Source organism: Babylonia areolata, chromosome 11, assembly GCF_041734735.1.
Source record: "Babylonia areolata isolate BAREFJ2019XMU chromosome 11, ASM4173473v1, whole genome shotgun sequence".
Taxonomy (NCBI): domain Eukaryota; kingdom Metazoa; phylum Mollusca; class Gastropoda; order Neogastropoda; family Buccinidae; genus Babylonia; species Babylonia areolata.
The window spans coordinates 44,736,354-44,758,291 of record NC_134886.1 but is presented as its reverse complement, the minus strand read 5'-3'; the positions used below and the strand labels follow the sequence as shown (position 1 = coordinate 44,758,291).

The following is a 21,938-nucleotide window of genomic DNA, read 5'->3' as shown; positions in this document are numbered from 1 at the left end:
ATCATTGCTATAGAGCATGCATTGTGTTTTGATATTCTTAATTATGCATCATGCTTATCATTGCTATAGAGTAAGAATTTTGGGTTAGGATACTCTTAATTACTCATCACATCATGCGTATCACTGCTACAGAGATCTTGTGTTGCCATACTCTCTATTGTGCACATCATGCGTATCATTGCTATAGAGTAGGATGTGCGTTAGGATACTCTTAATCAGCTTGACAAGCATCATGAGTAAGTAATATTGCTAAGGTGATAGCTTTGTGTTGTGATACTGTTCATTATCTATCATGTGTGAGCATCGCTGCGATCGATTGGGCATTGTGCTGTGATACTCTCACATCACTGCTTTATATCCCCCACTCCCCCCCCCCTCCCCCTTTTTTTTTTTTTAATGCTTTTTTTTTAGGTGCTTCTACAAGTCTTCTTTAATTACAATACACAAGCACGCACATAATCCTCTGTGATGGAAATTCTTGGTGATGGGAATTGGTGGTTTGATTTATTTATTTGTTTATTTATTTATTTATTTTCAGATTCTGATGTTCTTTGAAATACTTTGCTGAAAGAATAAATCCATTGGCGATTGGAAAATCGTTTGCAAATGAAGAGAAATAAATGAGTAAATTTGTCAATTCTGTTATAAATTAGCTATGCATTATATATATATATATATATATATATCCATTCAAAGTAATCAACTGCTAAACATCTGGCGTTTTTGGACCATCCATTAACGTGAATTAGTACATTATTCACTGCTTCAGATCAGGATCAGGATTTGCTTTTTGATACTCTTTAATTACACATCGTGCGGGTTTATCACCAGAGTTGGACTGGTGTCATGATTTCTTAATCATGCATGATGTGTGAGTATCATTGTTACAGAGTAGACATGCGAGCATCATTTCCACAGAAATGGATTTTTGTTGCGATGTTGGTAACTGTGTATCGTGTGTGGGTATCATTACTATGGAGGATTTCATCATATACATGTTCATCTGGTATACTGAACATGTGGTACAGCCATATCCTATTTCTGTTGTTGTCAAATCAAGTACTTGTAATGATTTTGAAGGATAATAAAAGAAATCTTTTAGTTTGGTTCGTTTTTGTCATCACACACACACACACACACACACATCACATACACTCACACATACAAACATACACAGACACTCAAACACACACAAACATAAACAACAAAAAGATGAAAAACCTGGACATCCCATTTGATAACCCACATTTTCAAAAAATGTGTAGCCAACTCTGTTTATTAACTCACTTGTTTTAGAAATGACCTGATAGTCACTCAGCCACCGAGTGTGAAAGACAATGGTCAACGTGAACTTTTCAACAGCAGACAAACCTTATTTCCTTAACAGTTTAAACAAAAAATCACACTGAAACTGAAAGTGACATGACCGCAATAACATTGACATATTTTGTAATGCACGGTGTGTCTAATGATGAATCATGCAAACCACTGTTATCAAATCATTCACAACACTGCAAACATTGCATTGCGCATGAGTCAAACTGTACTAAACATTAACATTCTCTCAATGTTGATCCTCGAAAATGCGAAACAAGTCAGGACCCGTTTTGAAAAAAAAAGAAAAAAAGAAGCCTATTATTTCTTTTCAAAATATCTTTTGAAACAGTTTCAGGGTCCCAAATTTCTTACCCAAAACTTTCTCTGTCTCTCTCTCTGTAAGCAGAAACAAGTTACACTAAAATGATCAAATAGAGTTTGATAAAGAAACTAATTAAAAAAAAACAAAAAAACAGATGAAAAAACCTGAGAAAATAAGACAAATATCAACACACCAGTAACTTGCAATGAAAGGTTATATGAACCTCAATTGAACAATAATGAAAATACCTGATGATGGATTTGTTTGCTCTCTCTCTCTCTCTCTCTCTCTCACATACACACACACACACACACAATGTATGCACACATACACACATGTCATGTACACACACATACACACGTCATACGCACACATACACACACACATACACACACTAGTCTCAAGTCTGTCCAATCATCCATTTCCATTCAGGTCCAATCAAGCCTTTCAGGGAAATTCACACCAACTTTTCTTTGAAGAGTGGTAGGGGATTCGAAGACCAACACTTCCTTCATTTTCTCACCATAAAACATTTGCTCTTGAAAATCAAATTCATTTTTGAATGCCTCTTTCATGTTAAACTACAAGTACTCTGGGAAGGAAAAACATAATAAAAGTTAGTTTCAGTTTCAGTTTCTCAAGGAGGTGCCACTACAAATCCATATACGCTACATCACATTTGCTAGGTAGATGCCTGACAGCACCCCACAAGCTAGTCAGGCCTTTAGCGCATGCATGAATCTGTGTATCTATCAGAATGGACTTCTTCTGCAGCATTTGACAGGGCCTGGGTTTATCATCTCATCCAAATGGCTATATGCTCTGTTTGATTTTCCAGTTAAAGCTGAGAGAAAGGCTAAGACCGGAATTGAATCCAGACCCTCATCGACATATTTCATTGACAGATATATATATATATATTTTGGTTTTGTTTTTTGTACGCTTATAGTTGACTTCATCAAGTTTTTGCGCCTTATAAATATTATTATTATTAGTAGTAGTTCTTTTTTATGTCTTTATTATTTATTTTTATTTATTTACTTTTTTTGTTTGTTTGTGTGTGTGTTTTTTGTTTTTGTTTTTTTTTTGTTTTGTTTTGTGTTTTTTCTCAAGGCCTGACTAAGTGCGTTGGGTTATGCTGCTGGTCAGGCATCTGCTTGGCAGATGTGGTGTAGTGTATATGGATTTGTCCGAACGCAGTGACGCCTCCTTGAGCCACTGAAACTGAAATTGACAGATAGCTTGGGAAATCTTTCTGGATTCTAATGATAGCTAGAAATCCCATCTACGTCATGAGGCAGTCCTTTGTCTGAACGATTTGGTTGGGTTACTGGCCTCGCTCATTCGCTCAACAAAATGTCCGACAACCTGCTCAAACTATGCGATCAGGGTGCACTAAAACAACCAAAATTGCTTTCATCAGCTGATGCTCAGAAAGAATTGAAGCACCAACTCGAAGAAGAGGACAGTGATGAACTTTTATCAGAGCAATGAAGAGCTTGGCCAAGCTACAACGAACAGTGAGTGACGCCTGCTGTACAGAGCAAACGACCAAAAGATAAGCAGTACACAGCATGAGCGATATTCTCGGCACTGAGCCAACGTAAGGTGAAAAGACTGAGGGAAACTGGAGTAAGTGTACCGGGTCAGAGAGGGGTAAGAGGAGGGGGGTGGCGGTGGGGGTTGGGGGTGGAGGCTGAGGGGGCGTGGCCTTACTGTGTTTGAGGGGATCCATGTAGGGCCAACAAACATTTATTGCCGATTTTACTGGTGACAGTGGACTAAGAAAAAAGACCCACAGGACACAAACTGCATAGAATTTCTCTCTCTTTTTATTTTCTATTTTTATTTTATTTTTATTTTTTATCATCTGAATCAGGAATTCATTGAGCAAACCAATTTGTATGCGCGCGCGCACACACACACACACTCACACACACATAAATCTGTTACATCCACAACCCCTTCCTACCCCATCTCTCTCACTGTCACAAATGCAAACACACACACACGCACGTACACAAACGCACACTCACACACACGAACGCATGCACTGATCATTTTCACAGCTGATCAAGACGCAATGATTGTCCTGACTGCTCCTCATAATCAGTAAACCACAGGGACCGCTGGTGTCGCTAGATGATGTGGCAACCATCACAGTCTGACCATTATCACAGCCTGACGATGACACTGACCACTATCACACTGATAATGATCACAGACTGACCATGATGATGACACTCTAACCATCCATGATCACACTGATAATGATCTGATCCCAGTCTGACAATGATCGCAGTCTGACGATGATGACAGTCTGACAATGATCGCAGTCTGACGATGACAGTCTGACAATGATCGCAGTCTGACGATGATGACAGTCTGACAATGATCGCAGTCTGACGATGATGACAGTCTGACAATGATCGCAGTCTGACGATGATGACAGTCTGACAATGATCGCAGTCTGACGATGACAGTCTGACAATGATCGCAGTCTGACGATGATGACAGTCTTCTGTTGCTGCCCTTCAGCTGAAGAAGTATGTGGACTCCGACACTTTGTCCAGGTCAAAGTCCCCTGAAACATGAACACCGACCAATGACCATCTCACAGCTAGTGCAACATTTTCTACCTTCCACACCAGTCACCATTTTCTACCTTCCATACCAGTCACCATTTTCTACCTTCCACACCAGTCACCATTTTCTACCTTCCATACCAGTCACCATTTTCTACCTTCCACACCAGTCACCATTTTCTACTTTCCACACCAGTCACCATTTTCTACCTTCCATACAGTCACCATTTTCTACTTTCCATACCAGTCACCATTTTCTACCTTCCACACCAGTCTTCCACACCAGTCACCATTTTCTACCTTCCACACCAGTCACCATTTTCTACCTTCCACCATATTTTACGCACTACACAAGGTTTTGAACTGTAAAGTGCACCCTCTAATGTTTTATTAAAAATTTCTTATTTTAACAATACATATGGTGTAGATTGTTGTAGACTGCGCACCTCAGAATGATAAAGATCAAAACTGAAAAAAACATTAATGGTCAATCACTGTCGTGGCCATTTTTGCACCTTCAGTCAAAGTTGTCTCCATCTTCTTGAATCCATTTGTGACCACTGTTACAGAAACTCACCAGCATTTTTGTTAACCCATTCAACACTCAGGAGTTTACAGCTTCTGTAGGTTTCCCTACCATACTGATGTGGAAAACAGCAGAAAATATTCCTAAAATCAACCAGTTTTTCCTCAAAACTGACACATGTGGAAAGAGCTGGAAACACTGTATAAGTTTGTTCCATTTGCTTGCAGTTTATGCATGTGCAGGAACGAGGAAACCATGTCAATGAAACAAACTTCAGACACTAAAGCACTGCTCAGGCACATGGTTAAAAAATTTAACTGAAGTTCTCCTTCAGCTCTCAACTGCTCCCAGAAAAAAATCTTCAGAGTGATTCGAAACAACAGGTGATGGAAATATCTTTTTGTTTCCATCGCCACAAAAGTCATGCTTCCAGATTCTAAATTTGACCACTATAAGATTTGTATGATTCAAAACAGCATTTTGACAGAATTTAACTGTGCATTAGGAGCAGCTTATCACATCATAAGGCGCAGACCGGTGACAATGTCCCACTGCTGCAAGAAACACATCACAGAGCAGCATCTGCCCCATTCCACAACAGTTTTAGGTGCCAGAATAATCAGCCCATATGATTGTGGGCCCTCAACAATGAAGAAGAACAGACTGCAGCTTTGGCATCTGTGGGCACCTGTGTGCTTCCAGCCTTGGACAGCGGAGCCACTTGCACTCCCATCATTGAGAACAAAGAATATGTCATCTTTGAAGATGAAGTGTGATGACTCCCAAGATAATAAAGTATAATTTTTCTCTCACCTCTCACAGGCACGTTGGCCAGGACATTGTGCAGAAATTGCTGGGCCTTCACCACTGGTGCGTCCACTGCTTCCTCACTGCTATACAACACACACACACACTGCACTGGTCAGTTCACTTGTCGTCTCACACACACACACACACACACACACACACACACACTGCACTGGTCAGTTCACTTGTCGTCTCACACACACACACACACACACACACACACACACACACACTGCACTGGTCAGTTCACTTGTCGTCTCACACACACACACACACACACACACACACACACACACACACTGCACTGGTCAGTTCACTTGTCGTCTCTCACACACACACACACACAAACACACACTGCACTGCATATAGACTTGCCCTTGATGTACCTTTCCATGCATCGACCCTCGGAACATACAAAGAAATAGGAGTACTACCTTTAGATGAATACCGAAACCTCGCATGTGCTAAATACGTACTGAGAAGCTCAACAACTGAAAATTATACATCAGAGGAAGTAAAAATTACATCCGAAAACAACTTCCCCAAAAGAGCTAAAAACATATCTTATTTAACTCCCATTGGCACGTTTGTGTCAAACCTGTTCGAAAAATCTAAAATTAATTCAGATGACGTAGACACACAGAAGACCGTAAGTCCATACCCCATCTGGGAGATGAATAAAGCACATTTTGATGTTAATCATACTGACATTAAAAAGAATGAAAATCCGAATATCATGGCAACGGAAGTCCGAGTACACCTTCAAAATAGATACCGTGATCATTTACAGATCTACACAGATGGCTCACTATTAGACAATGGCCAAGCAGGTTCAGCTTTCGTTATACCAGAACTGAAAACGGAAAGATCATACTATATTGGTAAAAATCGTTCAATATTCACTGCTGAACTTATTGCTGTTCTTATGGCTCTAAATCATATTCTTGATCTTCCAATTTGCCTTCTACAAGTCTTGTTTTGCGTTGATTCCAAATCTGTATTATGTGCTTTAAACTCACCAAATTGTAAGAACAAATCTAAAATCATACTAGAAATCAGCCACATTTTACATCTTTTAAGCTTGAAAGGAACACATATTACGTTTTTCTGGGTTCCTTCACATCTTGGTATTCTCTACAATGAATGGGCTGACAGGACTGCAAGAAAAGGTGCAAAGAACGAACAGGGAACCATAGAACTTTATGTGCCTCTATCTGTACAAGAGGGTTATCGAATACTAGAAAAAACATCGTGGAACAAAATCAGAGAATTATACCAAGAAAACGGCAAAGCTTTAAACCATAGTGTAATTAATGGTCAACAACCGGGAACTATCAATCAGTCAAATACATACAGTAATTCAATAAGATTAAGGCAGATTCATACATTATCAAACAGGATAAAACTGAACGCTTTTGTAACAAAGTTCAGCAAAGATGTCAGATGTATATGTGGAGAACATATTTCTAGCAACCATGTAATATTCGAATGTCAGAATCTAAAATGTTTTTTGCCAGACTTCACCAAAAGTTCTTTTGAATGTGTTATTAACAATTCCAATATGTTATTTGTTATTGCAGAAGGTTTGCTGCATAGTCCTATAGGACATTTGTTATAGATGTTATATTTGTTTGATGTTGGCGTTTATAACGTTTCCATTTTTCCTAGCGTTGTCTCTCCCTATTCACCCTCCACACATACACACACTTTTACCCCTCCCCCTCTCACAGCCCCTACCCCCACGGTTTCCCCCCCCCCCCCCGTCTAATATCACTTCAAGTGGAAAGACGTTAAACTGAAGACAACAACACACTGCACTGGTCAGTTCACTAGTCGTCTCACACACACACACACTACACTGGTCAGTTCACTAGTCATCTCTCTCTCACATACACACACACACACTGCACTAATCACTTCACTGGTCATCTCACACACACACATACACACACACACACAAACACACACACACTGCACTGGTCAGTTCACTGGTCATCTCACACACACATGCACACACACACACTCACACACACACACACACACATACGCACACATAACACACACACACACTGCTCTGGTCAGTTCACTGGTAAACACACACACACACACACACACACATACAAACACACACTCTCTCATACACACACAAACACACACACACATGCACACACACACACATGTACACATGCACAGACACACACAAACACACTCACACAATCACACACACGCAAACACACAAACACAAACACACACCCAAATGGATGGTATTACACACACACAAACACACACACACGCACACTAAATGCCTACGTTGACCGAACTACGCCACTGGTCAGTTTCATACTACACACAGTTAGTAGCAGGTTAAGACCATACTAGGCTCTTCCATTCGAGCAATCCAACTGGCTCTAGGAGTATAATTTGGAAACAGCTGTCTGGACAGAAATAAAAGACAGAGACACAGACAAACAGACAGACAGAGGGACAGACAGACAGACAGGCAGAGTTCAGGTTTCAGTTTCAGTTCCTCAAGGAGGCATCACTGTGTTTGGACAAATCCATATATGCTACACCACACAGGCAGATGCCTGACTGCAGCATAACCCAAAATGCTTGTCAGGCCTTGAGTGAATACTTATATATTTGTGGACTTATCAGAGTGGTTTGGTTGGGGGTTTTTTTACATAATTTTGCCAGAGGAAAACACTCTCGTTGCCATGGGTTCTTTTTCAGTGCACCAAGTGCCTGCTGCGCACAGGACCTCGGTTTATCATCTCATCCGAAAGACTAGACGCTCAGTTTAATTTTCCAGTCAAACTTGGGAGAAAGGGAAAGAGCGGGATTCAAACCCTCACCCTCACAGACTCTCTGTATTGGCAGCTGAGCGTCTTAACCATTCTGCTGCCTTGCTCCACTTCAGGTGACCTGTGGGAGTCAGGAGTCTAAGGTGAAATCAGCTGTCTGGACAGACAGAGAACCGCAACAGCCAAATGGTTAAGCGTTGGACTTTCAATCTGATTGTCTGAGGTTTGAATCTTGGTGACTGCGCCTAGTGGGTAAATGGTAGAGATTTTTCTGATCTCCCAGGTCAACATATGTGCAGACCTGCTAGTGCCTGAACCCCCCTTCGTGTATATACGCAAGCAGAAGATCAAATACACACTTTAAGGATCCTGTGATCCACGTCAGCATTTGGTGGGTTATGGAAACAAGAACATGCCCAGCATGCACAGCCCCAAAAACGGAGTATCACTGCCTACATGGAGGGGTAAAAAGACAAAACAGTGATATACGTAAAATGTTTACACGTCGGTCTGAGTGTATGTATGCATGCCTGAAATCTGATTGAATAACACAGGAAATGAATGATGAGCGCCCAGTGGCAGCCGTCAGTCGGCTCCATCCAGGTAGGCAGCCTGTTGTACAAATGACTCCGTGTTTTGCAAAGCGCTTAGAGCTTGGTCTCCGACCAAGGATAGGTGCTATATAAGTATCCATATCAATCAATCAATCAATCAACTGAGAGACAGACACAGAGAGAGAGACAGACAGAGAGAGAGAGAGACAGACAGAATTCAGGTAACCTGAGGGAGTCAGTGGTGCATGTTGAAATGGCAATATTAACATTTTTACCCGTCCACTCTTCGATGTTGAAGTCAGAAATAAAATCTACCCAAATGGGTATACCTGTTTCTGACGAACATGTCCACCATCTCTGGTTCGACATTCTTATATTATAATTAACATTTTCACCCGTCGGCAGTACAAAACATACGTGAAAAACTCCAAAACGGGTAAAAATAATAATTATATATATATATAAGTTTGTCGACTATAGAAGAGGATTTTAAAAGGAATTTGTCCACATTTGAAAGGTGTCTAAAAATGGAGTGCTGCTTTCAGGGTACTGAGTTGTGCACTTCGAAACTGTAATTGGAATGAAGTGTGGAGTCCAGTTCGCACGAGGCTGAAAACGACAGTGCACGACGACACAAGGGTTTGTGATTGTACTTACCGATGTAGTACATGAATCCACATGTTTTGCGCAGAGCCCCACACACACTTTGACGGAATGAAATTGTCAGTGTACACCGTCGGCGCACCAAACCACGAAATGAATTCAGGTGTCAGTGCCTACACACACAATCCCGGAACCATGAAGTTGTCAACCCTACACACATCATCACGGAATGAACTTGTGAGTGTACACTGGCACGCACATCATAAGTCACGGAATGAAGTCAGCCTGAGCCCCCGCGGCAACTATACGGACACACTGGCAAACACGGAATGAAGCTGTCACTGTACACTGCCAGACACATGTTGAAGGAATGTTGTGATTGTACATGCACGACCTGTCCTGTCCAGTGCTGAAGTGGATGTGCACGAAGGGGACGTAGGAAAGAGGTCACTGTGCACTGACAATCTTGTACTTGAAGTGAAGACGGAATGAACTGCACCGTGTTTAAGCGGGAGGATGAAAACAAGAGTGGAGGACTAGACAACTGATGGGTTCAGAACGTAACATGAACAACTGTGTGCGTACGGAAAGAATGGCCATCTGTGGAGCTAAATATTTTATGTCTCGCCCTCAGTTCTCCACGGAAGGCCAGGAGCACACTGACATGCAACACAGGACACAGCACACACGTATGTGACGCGTGCTGTCAAGGAAACAAGCTGTCTAACACACACCACGGACAATCACGGAATGAAGTTCTCAACACACACACACACACACACACACATGAAATCACTGACTTGAACATTCACAGCCGGCCAAAGCATCACTGACAAGAAAGGGACGTGCAGCTGTCCAATTGAAACGGTTAAGTTCAGCACGGACACTGACTCGGCCGTTAAAATGCACTTTCCTATTTCGGTATGTGACTTTTCTGCACAGCACGTTGTTAAGGAAGGTCAGTTCCACCAGTCCCGCTCACTTTTTAATGTGAAGTCCTCTGTGCAACGCATCTGAGCACTGCAATAAAGGGAATGGTGTGCAGTTTCCACGTGTACCCGGTCAGTGCTGTCGGAACCAATACAGCAAGGACGTACAACGAAACAGGCCGAAAAGAACGGACCCACCACAGGAGACTGCCGTCACTCTTTTGACGTCGCACACACGTGATGGTGTTTCATGCAAGCTGTTTTATTATTTTCAGTCATGTTCATGTTAGGATCACAACCTATTGTCTTGCCCCCCACTCTGTTTTCATCCTCTCGCGAAGCATGGTACAGTTCATTCCGTCTTCACTTTAAATAACCTGGCGATCGCATACACTGACCGCTTTCGATCGAACTGCCTTATACGTCCCGTTCGCGCATGTCCGCTCCTGGAGATATGACAGCGACAAGCTTCCCGATTTCTTTACGAATTTTTCTATTTCAAGCCCATTGCTTGATGCATGAAACGCCCCACGAACTCGGACATACCGGCGTTTAGAATCGAGACAAGTTTCATTACGAGTACTGACCCAAACTTGTGTATATATACACACTCCCGTCTTAATCGTTTTCATGTATGTTTTGTAACACAGACGGGTAACTTCGAACTGACCCATGGGTCCGATTTTTTCTTTCACTTTGCGTATCCCCCATTCTTTCCAAGCCCCTTGCTAGGTGCATGGAATGCCCCAAAAAGCATCCCTTTTTAGACACCTTTCTAATCTTGACATGTTCGTTTTAAAATCCTCTACTATAGTCGACAAACTTATATACATAATTTACATTTTCACCCGTTTTGGACTTTCTCACGTATGTTTTGTACTGCAGACGGGTAAAAATGTTAATTATAATATAAGAATGTCGAACCAGAGATGGTGCACAACTTCAATTGTCACAAGCCGGTATTTTAGACACCTTTCTAATCTCGACAAGTTCGTTTTAAAATCCTCTACTATAGTCGACAAACTTATATACATAATTAACATTTTCACCCGTTTTGGACTTTCTCACGTGTTTTGTACTGCAGACGGGTAAAAATGTTCATTATAATATAAGAATGTCGAACCAGAGATGGTGCACAACTTTGTCACAAGCCGGTATACCCATTTGGGTGGATTTGATTTCTCACTTCAACACTGAAGAGTGCACGGGTAAAAATGTTAATACTGCCGTTGAAATCAGCTGTCTGGACAGACAGAAAAGACAGAGACAGGCAGACAGACAGAGTTCGGGTGACCTGTGGGAGCCAGGGATGTATGTTGAAATCAGCTGTCTGGACAGACAGAAAAGACAGAGACAGGCAGACAGACAGACAGAGTTCAGGTGACCTGTGGGAGCCAGGGATGTATGTTGAAATCAGCTGTCTGGACAGACAGAAAAGACAGAGACAGACAGACAGACAGAGTTCAGGTGACCTGTGGGAGCCAGGGATGTATGTTGAAATCAGCTGTCTGGACAGACAGAAAAGACAGAGACAGAGACAGGCAGACAGACAGACAGAGTTCAGGTGACCTGTGGGAGCCAGGGATGTATGTTGAAATCAGCTGTCTGGACAGACAGAAAAGACAGGCAGACAGACAGACAGAGTTCAGGTGACCTGTGGGAGCCAGGGATGTATGTTGAAATCAGCTGTCTGGACAGACAGAAAAGACAGAGACAGAGACAGACAGACAGAGTTCAGGTGACCTGTGGGAGCCAGGGATGTATGTTGAAATCAGCTGTCTGGACAGACAGAAAAGACAGAGACAAAGACAGAGACAGACAGAGTTCAGGTGACCTTGGGAGCCAGGGATGTATGTTGAAATCAGCTGTCTGGACAGACAGAAAAGACAGAGACAGACAGACAGACAGAGTTCGGGTGACCTGTGGGAGCCAGGGATGTATGTTGAAATCAGCTGTCTGGACAGACAGAAAAGACAGAGACAGACAGACAGACAGAGTTCAGGTGACCTGTGGGAGCCAGGGATGCATGCTGAAATCAGCTGTCTGGACAGACAGAAAAGACAGGCAGACAGACAGACAGAGTTCAGGTGACCTGTGGGAGCCAGGGATGTATGTTGAAATCAGCTGTCTGGACAGACAGAAAAGACAGAGACAGAGGCAGAGACAGACAGACAGAGTTCAGGTGACCTGTGGGAGCCAGGGATGTATGTTGAAATCAGCTGTCTGGACAGACAGAAAAGACAGAGACAGAGGCAGAGACAGACAGAGTTCAGGTGACCTGTGGGAGCCAGGGATGTATGTTGAAATCAGCTGTCTGGACAGACAGAAAAGACAGAGACAGAGGCAGAGACAGACAGACAGAGTTCAGGTGACCTGTGGGAGCCAGGGATGTATGTTGAAATCAGTTGTCTGGACAGACAGAAAAGACAGAGACAAAGACAGAGACAGACAGACAGAGTTCAGGTGACCTGTGGGAGCCAGGGATGTATGCTGAAATCAGCTGTCTGGACAGACAGAAAAGACAAAGACAGAGACAGACAGACAGAGTTCAGGTGACCTGTGGGAGCCAGGGATGTATGTTGAAATCAGCTGTCTGGACAGACAGAAAAGACAGAGACAAAGACAGAGACAGACAGACAGAGTTCAGGTGACCTGTGGGAGCCAGGGATGTATGTTGAAATCAGCTGTCTGGACAGACAGAAAAGACAGAGACAGACAGACAGACAGACAGAGTTCAGGTGACCTGTGGGAGCCAGGGATGTATGTTGAAATCAGCTGTCTGGACAGGTCCTCCAGGAGGGGCTGTTTGTGCAAGGCCACAAACTGTTCTCGGCACACCTGATGATTACAACAACAGCAATAATGACAATGATGATGATAATAATGACAACAAGAAGGAGAAGATGGAGGAGAAGAAGAAGAAAAAGGAGAAGGAGAAGGAAAATCATAATCAAACTCATAATGAGAATAATAATCATAATCCACAGCATCATGATGATGATGATGATGACAATAATAATATTACATTCATATAACACTCTAAAGCTTCTCAAAGCACTTTGTAATTTCTAGTCAGTCCGAAACAAAGCACACACACACACACACACACAAACATACACACACACACACAAAACACACACACACACATGCATACATACATACATGTTGACAGGAACTTCTGTTAACTCTCCACTGGGGAATACACAAGGCAGCTATTCAGCTCTGTGCACTAAACTACAATACAGATTAGCTTTTTTTTTTTTTTTTTTTTTTTGCTTCTTTTTTAAGTGGAATGAAGCGCAACCCAAACAGGATAAATCCATTGAAAATGGAAGGGTTGGTAGGTCTGTGAACAGTGTGTCTCACAGCAGAAACAGTGATCAGTGACAGAGGGGGAGAGAGAGACACTTTGACACTTTATTGTTATTACCTGCAAGGGTCTACTGACAAGGGGGGGATGGGTTATTTTTGTTTAACACAAGAATAGCAGAGCACATTCTGTTCTATCCAGTAGTACCTCTCGCATACCCTCTCACATTCTTTTTCAAAGTTCCTCAAATTTAAACAAATGAAATAAACACTTAGAAAATAAAAAGAAAAAAGGAATAATATAACCAAACTCAGCCACCCATTCTGTTGTGTTGTTATGTAATTTTATCAATATTTAGTTATCATCAGAACACACACAAGACTAGATACTACACGTGATTATTTTCCTCGTTATTACCATTATTGTTATCGTTAATAAGGTTATGTCTTAATGTGTATGCTTCTGCAATAAATGTCGCTATCGACTGTATTATAACTTCATTATCAGACGATAAAGCAGCAACGAGATCATGTCTTTTAGCAATATCTAACTCAAAGAATGCACATTTTTTTCTCAGTTCATCATATGACTTACACTGAAACAGGAAATGTATTTCATCATCCACTCTGAATGCACACAAAGGGCATGGCGATTCTGTGGATGTGTCTGCTTGAAACCATCTTTTGTTTGCTTTGAAACCACACGTTCTCAGGCGAAATTTTGCCAAATTTAGTCTGTGCCATTTATTTGTTATAACTGTGAGATATTTTTCCATCTGAAATATGCTTTTAAATGTGAAAAACCAACTATATGTGTCATTACTTTCCATATCTGAGTGCCAGTTCTGTTTAAAAGAACAAAGTTCTTAGGGTTAAAAACCAACTATATGTGTCATTACTTTCCATATCTGAGTGCCAGTTCTGTTTAAAAGAACAAAGTTCTGTTTAAAAAAACAAAGTTTCCACCATAAATCTAGAGAAATGGTGTAGCAACTCATGTGAATTATTGGGGGTGCGTCTTGACAAACCTGACGGAGTTCACAAAAGCATCGTGCTCATCAATGCCTACGTTCACCCAGGAACCTGCACAACAAAAGAGGATTGGGCCTTTTTAGAGGAAATAGAGAACGAACTTGGAGACTCGGTCATTATCTGTGGAGACCTCAATGCAAGATCGAAGTTATGGGACCAGCGGAACACCAACCCACAAGGACTCGCACTTGAAGGAATGATAGGGGAAATTCTTCTTAGCCCTTTAACAACCACATCCCCAACTCGCCTTGGAACAAGACAAGGGGACAGTGACAGTGTGATCGACATCGCTCTAACATCTCCAAAATTCAGAGCAGAAATGAATGCAGAGACGCTTCCATACCAAGGCAGCGACCACCTCCCGGTAGCTTTCAGTCTACAGAAACTGTCCGATAAACCCTGTATGAAACTGCGTGATCCATTTCAGTATGAAACCAAAGAGACAACCGTCATCGAAAAATTAAGACGCAGAAGAAACAAAAGAACGGCACTGAACAGGATGCAAACTATTCAGCCCCCATGGTGGAATACCGACACAGAGAGAGCCTGGATAGAAAAACATGCGGCTGTCAAACTTTGGCAAAAAGAAAGAACAAAACCATCTCCGGACAAAGATATTGAAACAAAAATGAAAGAAAAAACTAAACAGTTTGAAGTCACTGCTCAAGAGGCCAAAAATGACAAGTGGAAACAGTTTTGCGAGGCACTCAGTTATGACACAACATTGACAGAGTTCTGGCAATTTTATCGTCGCATGGAAGGGAAAACGTGCACAACAACAACCCCAGACATGTTAGACACTGACGGAACCAAGCTTAAGACAAATGAAGAAAAAGGATCTGCCTTGCTCAAACGTTTCATACAACAGAGTGATCAAAGAAACTTAGATGAGAAAAAGAAATATGTTGAGGAGTTAAACCAAACCCTTATGCAGACTGGACCTGATGATGACTTGACAATGGATGATCTAAACGAGGCAATAGCTAAATGCAAGAAAGAATCGGCTCCTGGCCCAGACAAAGTTCGTTACTCAGACATCAAGGAGCTATCGGAAGAAGACAGAAGCAAACTTTTCAATCTATATCAAAACAGTTTCCACAATGGACAGGTGCCGGAGGACTGGACACACAGCTTCTTAAAACCCATACCAAAACCAGGAAAGGACCATCGTCAGGTAAGCGGCTACCGGATCCTAACCATGCAAAACATTGTTGGAAAGCTCATGGAACGCATGATAGCCAGGAAACTTGCAAGGGATCTTGAACACAGGCACATTCTCCCTTCAAATCAAGGTGGTTACAGAACAGGCAAGTCCACATGGGAAAATGCAGCTGCCTTTGCATATGAGGTGTATGAAGGATTTCAAAGAAAAGAAGAAACACTAGCAGTAGCAATTGACCTTGAAGATGCCTACAATAAAGTCCAGTTTGCGCACCTCATGGAGCTGCTACTAAGGTATGGAGTAAGTTTGACACTGACAAGATGGATAGCAGCAGCGCTTCAGGAAAGAACCGTCGTCTTACGCCTCGGAGATTGGATGTCTGCACCTTCTAAACCATCCATGGGACTGCCACAAGGGTCTCCACTCTCTCCTGTCCTCTACAATGTCTACACGAAGGGCCTTGCAGACTTAAACAACAATGGAATTGCTCGGGTGCTTACCCTTGCGGATGACGGCCTGGTCTTCAAAACTTCGAAAAATGCTCAGGAAAGAACTGAAGCCGTCCAGAAACAACTAAACAATATTGCTCAATGGTGCAAAGACACAGGATCTTCCATCAATCCAGCGAAAGCCCAAACGTTGCTGTGCACCCTCAACAACAAAACCGCGAGCAAATCACCACCTTCTGTGTCATTCGATGGGATTCAAATTGAGAAAACTGAATGCCTACGCTACCTAGGAATACACTTCGACAGGATGCTGACCTTCAGAAAACATACGGAAAACACTGTTCTCAAATGCAAAAAGGGCCTTTCAGTCTTAAAAGCAATGGCAACCAAAGGAATTGAACAACGCCACCTCTTCCTGCTATACCAATCACTCGTCCTCAGTGTGATCGACTACGGACTTGGGCTAACAACACCGTCTCAAAGCAACCTCCTAAAATTAGAAAGAGTCCAAAATGAAGCTATGAGGCTGATCCTTGGAACAACAAAAGACACGCCCACAGAAACCATGCGATACCTGCTTGACCTTCCTTCAGTGCAGGCCAGAAACAAGTTAGAACAGGTCAAGACCTACTTCAAAGCATTAGAAAACCCTCAAAACCCACTGCATGACGCAGTCAAAGAACCAAAAGGCAGCCGTCTAGGACGAGGAAGATCATGGATGGGGCAAGCAGAAGACACAATCCAGCTAGTATGCCGACTTCAAGACCTGAAAGAAACAAAAGAATGGGAGAAAAACCCCGAAAACCTCAACCATCTATTCAACACAGTCATTTCACCCACTCTAGGAAGACATTGTCGGGAATGGCCAGAGGGCAAAACTGATGCGGAAGTGAAGCTGCTTATAGAAGAAAACAGTAAAGAAGAGGACATCATCATATACACAGATGGCTCAGTCACCAAAGACCAGTCTGGCTGGGGATTCACTGCGAAACAAAATGGAAAAACAATTTGGGAAGAGAATGCTGCCTACAAAGTCACAACCTCCAGCCTAACGATGGAAGTTGAAGCTGTGACACATGCCCTCCAGTGGCTATCGTCCTTCCATACGCCCGGAAACCAACATGCCATGATTCTAACCGACTCAATGAACCTCATACAGAAAATTGAAAACGGAATGGGAAGCCCAGAGTGGCATAACGCAATGCGCAACTTTCAGATTAAAAAACTCACATGGTCATACTGCCCGGGACATGCAGGTGTTAAGGGAAATGAGCGAGCTGACAGACTTGCTGGTAACGCAACACCAACGAGCGGCCTACATCTAGGAAAATCGGAAATCCTCAGAAAAGTCAAAGAATACCAAAAAGAACAGGTACAAGGCCATCACACCATCGATCGCCTCAAAGAAATAGAAGCAGAGAGAGGGAGCGGCCGCAAATCTAACATGAAAGGTAGAGCACGATGCTTTGCAAATCAAACAAATATCGGCATCATTTCCAAACCAACATTGCGCAAATTTCTTCAAAACGGAACAGAGTCTCTGTGGGCCTTTCCAAACACAATAGACCGAGCAACACACTAGACGCCACGTTCTTGGCATCAGAGATCTTTTCCCATCCCTCTTGCGGCCAGTCAGTGGCGGCTGTGTGTGTTTGTGTGTATGTGTGCTTTTGAGTGCGTTTGTGAATGCGCGAGAGTGAAACTGTACACAAGTGTCAGGAGAGATATGTGTACGTGTGTGTGTGTGTGTGTGTGTGTGTGAGGGGAGGTGGGAGTGCGGGGGGAGGTGGGGTAGAGGATGAGGTATGTGAGTGTATGCATGCCTACACTGTGGGAGCAACAGGATATTGGAACGTGTATATATATATATATATATATATATATATATATATATATATCTTTGTATGTACGTGTGTGGAGTTGGGGGTGGGAGATATGGGCGTATGTGTGTGTGCTTGTACAAGTAAGTGTTCATCTCTGTGAGTGTGTGTTTGTGTGTGTGTGTGTGTGCCGTGGAAGCTGCGATACGTAGACTAGAAATGAGTGTGTGGAGGAGGGGGTAGAGGAGGTGCAAGGTAATGTGTGTGTGTGTGTGTGTGTGTGTTGGAGCTCATGTACGTTTATATGTATTTGACTGTGCTTTCATATGTGCTTGTACAAGTAAGTGTTCATCTCTGTGAGTGTGTGTTTGTGTTTGTGTGTGTGTGTGTGTGCCGTGGAAGCTGCGATACTTAGACTAGAAATAAGTGTGTGGAGGAGGGGGGTAGAGGAGGTGCACGGTAATGCGTGTGTGTGTGTGTGTGTTGGAGCTCATGTACGTTTATATGTATTTGACTGTGCTTTCATATATGTGAAACTGCATGTCTGGTGCATTTCTGTTATGCATGTGTGGGTGTATGTGTGAATGTGTGTCTTCATTTTTTACATTTATTTGCTTATTTATCACCATTGTTGTCTTATTTATTTATTTATTTATGTTTTATTATTATCATTTTATTAGTATTACTAATATTATTACTACTACCTTTTTCTATATTACAATTATTATTTATTTATTTATTTATTTATTTATTTATGCAAGCTTATCTATTATTTATTCCCCCGTTTTTGTTTTTTTTTTTTTTTTTTTTTTTTGTTTTGTATTTTTTTGTTTGGTTTTTTTTTTGTTTTTTTTTTTTTTGTGTGGTTGTGTGTGGTTTTTTTTTTTTTTTTTTTTTTTTTTTTTTTTTTTTTTCCCCCCAAGGCCTGACTAAGCGCGTTGGGTTACGCTGCTGGTCAGGCATCTGCTTGGCAGATGTGGTGTAGCGTATATGGTTTTGTCCGAACGCAGTGACGCCTCCTTGAGCTACTGAAACTGAAACTTTAAAAGAACAAATTAGCCTGTCTTTAAATTCTGCTATAAATTGCTGTTCATTTCCTACATCCTGACACATCCACACAATTCCAAAACCATGTTCACATAAAACCTTTTTAACACTAAAAGCCCAGTTTTCTTTATGTAATTCCAATTGTAACAGCATCATATCGTAAGCCTGTCTACATAAACGTGATTGTGGAAGCTTCAGTAATTTAAGCCAATATTTAATGCATTTCACAAATGTTTTTATGTACAAAGGGTATCTGCCTGTTTCACCATATAACATTGTGTTGGATGAATGAATAGGTACATTAAGGAAACGTTTTATTGCATATGTATGCACTTTCTCCATTTGTGAATTTACTTTTAGTCCCCAAACTTCAGCTGCATATGTAAGTATAGGTTCTATCTGTGTGTCAAACATTTTCCAAAAAATACACAATCAATCGAGTTAAGCTTTTTTTTTTTTTTTTTTTAATGATTTCAAGATTTCAATAACACCCTTTTTCCCTTTTCTGCATGATTCGTCCAAGTTTCAAGTTTCAAGTTTTAATTATCCTTTCACTCCTATTGGAGTATGGAGGATTACTGCAAAATACTCATTTTCGTGCCCATAACAAACATTTCCAAATACACAACAATGTCACATAAAGTTGAGAAAACACAAATGTCTTTTAACTCCAAAAGTATAACTAGGCAACATTTGCAAATCTAATCATCTTACTTACAGCTAAAATGACTTTTTTGCCTCCTTTAAGCATATTACAAAAATTAAAAACCGATTTTGGAGACAAATATTTTTTAGGAACATATCTATTTCGTAACTGATCATAATTGGGACATTCCATTATAAAATGAAACTCATCACCAATCACAGACATGTTACAAACCTTACAAAATCGTAACTCTCGTGGTATGCCTTTGTGTCTCCCTGTTTCTATTTCCAGCTTATGATTACTACTTCGAAATCTGAAGAAGCTGATAACATAATTATCAGGCATTTGACTTATATATTTTTCTCTACCAAATCCACTTTTGAAATTTCGATAAAACAAACATTTACTACTCGCCTCTAGAGCATGTCTCCATAGATTTTGAAAACTATCTCTCAAAGCAATGTTGACATTCTTGCAGAAAGATTCCCTCTCCAAGAAGAATTGACCATCCCAAACACAGTCATACCCTGCTTCTATTAAAATTTGTCTGATACAACTCATCCATTTTGAAGAATAAATACCATTTCGATATAAGTCAAGTAATATCAAATATATTTTCCCAGAATATTTTTCTGTGTTTGATATTACTAAGCTGGTCCAAAATCGAACTAATCTCATTTTCACTAACACACTAATTGGATAAATACCAGTTTCTCCATAAACAATTTGGGTCATAGTATTTCTGTTCAGTTTGAACAAGCGTTTCAAAAATTTCAATTCTAATTTTTCAAGTATATCTACATTTTCATAACCCCATATTTCCGCACCATACAACAAAATAGGTACAATCATAGACTGGTACATGTCCAGAATGATATGTAAAGGTAAATCTTGATTTCTGGCTGACTGAAGTAACGAAAACATAGCTTTTTGGCCCTGTTCATAAATCATTTTTTTAGCTTTATAAAAAGTTCCGTTTCTACTAAATTCGATGCCAAGATATTTAAAAGAATCGACAACATCCAAACATGCATCACCAAACTTAAAAACAGGCTTTAGCTTGTTTGTAGAATTAAATATCATCACTTTAGTTTTCTTTACATTGACCACTAGTTTCCATTCTAAACAATATTTGTGAAAAACATTGAGGGACTGCTGTAATCCTTCTTTCGTCTCTGAAAGTAAAATTGTGTCATCTGCATACAACAGTACAAATAGTCGCATGTAATTATCTAACTCTGAAATGTTAACATTCAATAAAAGATCAACAGATGGACTCTTATGCTCAGTCAAATACAACTCTAAATCATTGAGATACAGAGAAAAAAGCAAAGGCGAGAGATTTTCTCCTTGTCTCACACCCTTACAAATGCTAAAGAAATCAGATTTTTCACCATTTAAAAACACACATGACTTAATTCTATCATACATGTTCATTATGACACGCAAAATTTTACCATTCACACCTTCATGAACAAGTTTTTGCCATAACCCACTTCTCCAAACTGAATCAAAGGCTTTTTTAAAATCAACAAAAGCACAGTAAAGTTTCTTCTTTTTCATGGAGAAAATATCAATAAGTGATTTCAAAACAAACATTTGATCTAATGTAGAATGGGACTGTCTAAATCCTGCTTGGGCTCCTGAAAGTATATTGTTTGTATTGATATAATCAGTCAGTCTAGCATTTAACACTGTAGTGAATAGTTTTCCAACACAGCTGAGCAAAGTTATCCCCCTATAATTATCACAGTCAAGTGTATCACCTTTGCCTTTATACAATGGCAATATCAAGCCGGATACCCATTTTTCTGGTACAACACCTTCGTCCAGTATCTTGTTAAATAATTTACAGTATGTTTCTGTCAGCAAAGGAACGCTGTTGATGATATATTCATTACGAATCATGTCTTCACCGGCACTTTTGCCATTCTTCAGTCTTTTGATGGCTGAAGTAATTTCATCTTCAGTAATACATGCATTTAAAATATCATCATTATCCTCTAAATTGATAATGTGCATTGCC

General features: G+C 41.0%; 1 protein-coding gene across 1 annotated transcript in view; it reads right to left on the bottom strand.

Annotated features, from left to right (window-relative positions):
- Positions 1 to 2,565: 2,565 nt before the first annotated feature.
- The window catches only part of LOC143287262 (DNA-directed RNA polymerase, mitochondrial-like), a 73,258-nt gene continuing 53,885 nt past the window's right edge, over positions 2,566 to 21,938 (bottom strand). The window contains exons 31-33 of the mRNA XM_076595209.1: positions 13,191 to 13,285; positions 5,564 to 5,643; positions 2,566 to 4,223 (exon numbers count right to left, since the gene is read on the bottom strand). Coding sequence (XP_076451324.1) covers positions 4,174 to 4,223; positions 5,564 to 5,643; positions 13,191 to 13,285 — 225 coding nt within the window. The 3' untranslated portion in view covers positions 2,566 to 4,173. The remainder of the gene's footprint in view (positions 4,224 to 5,563; positions 5,644 to 13,190; positions 13,286 to 21,938) is intronic.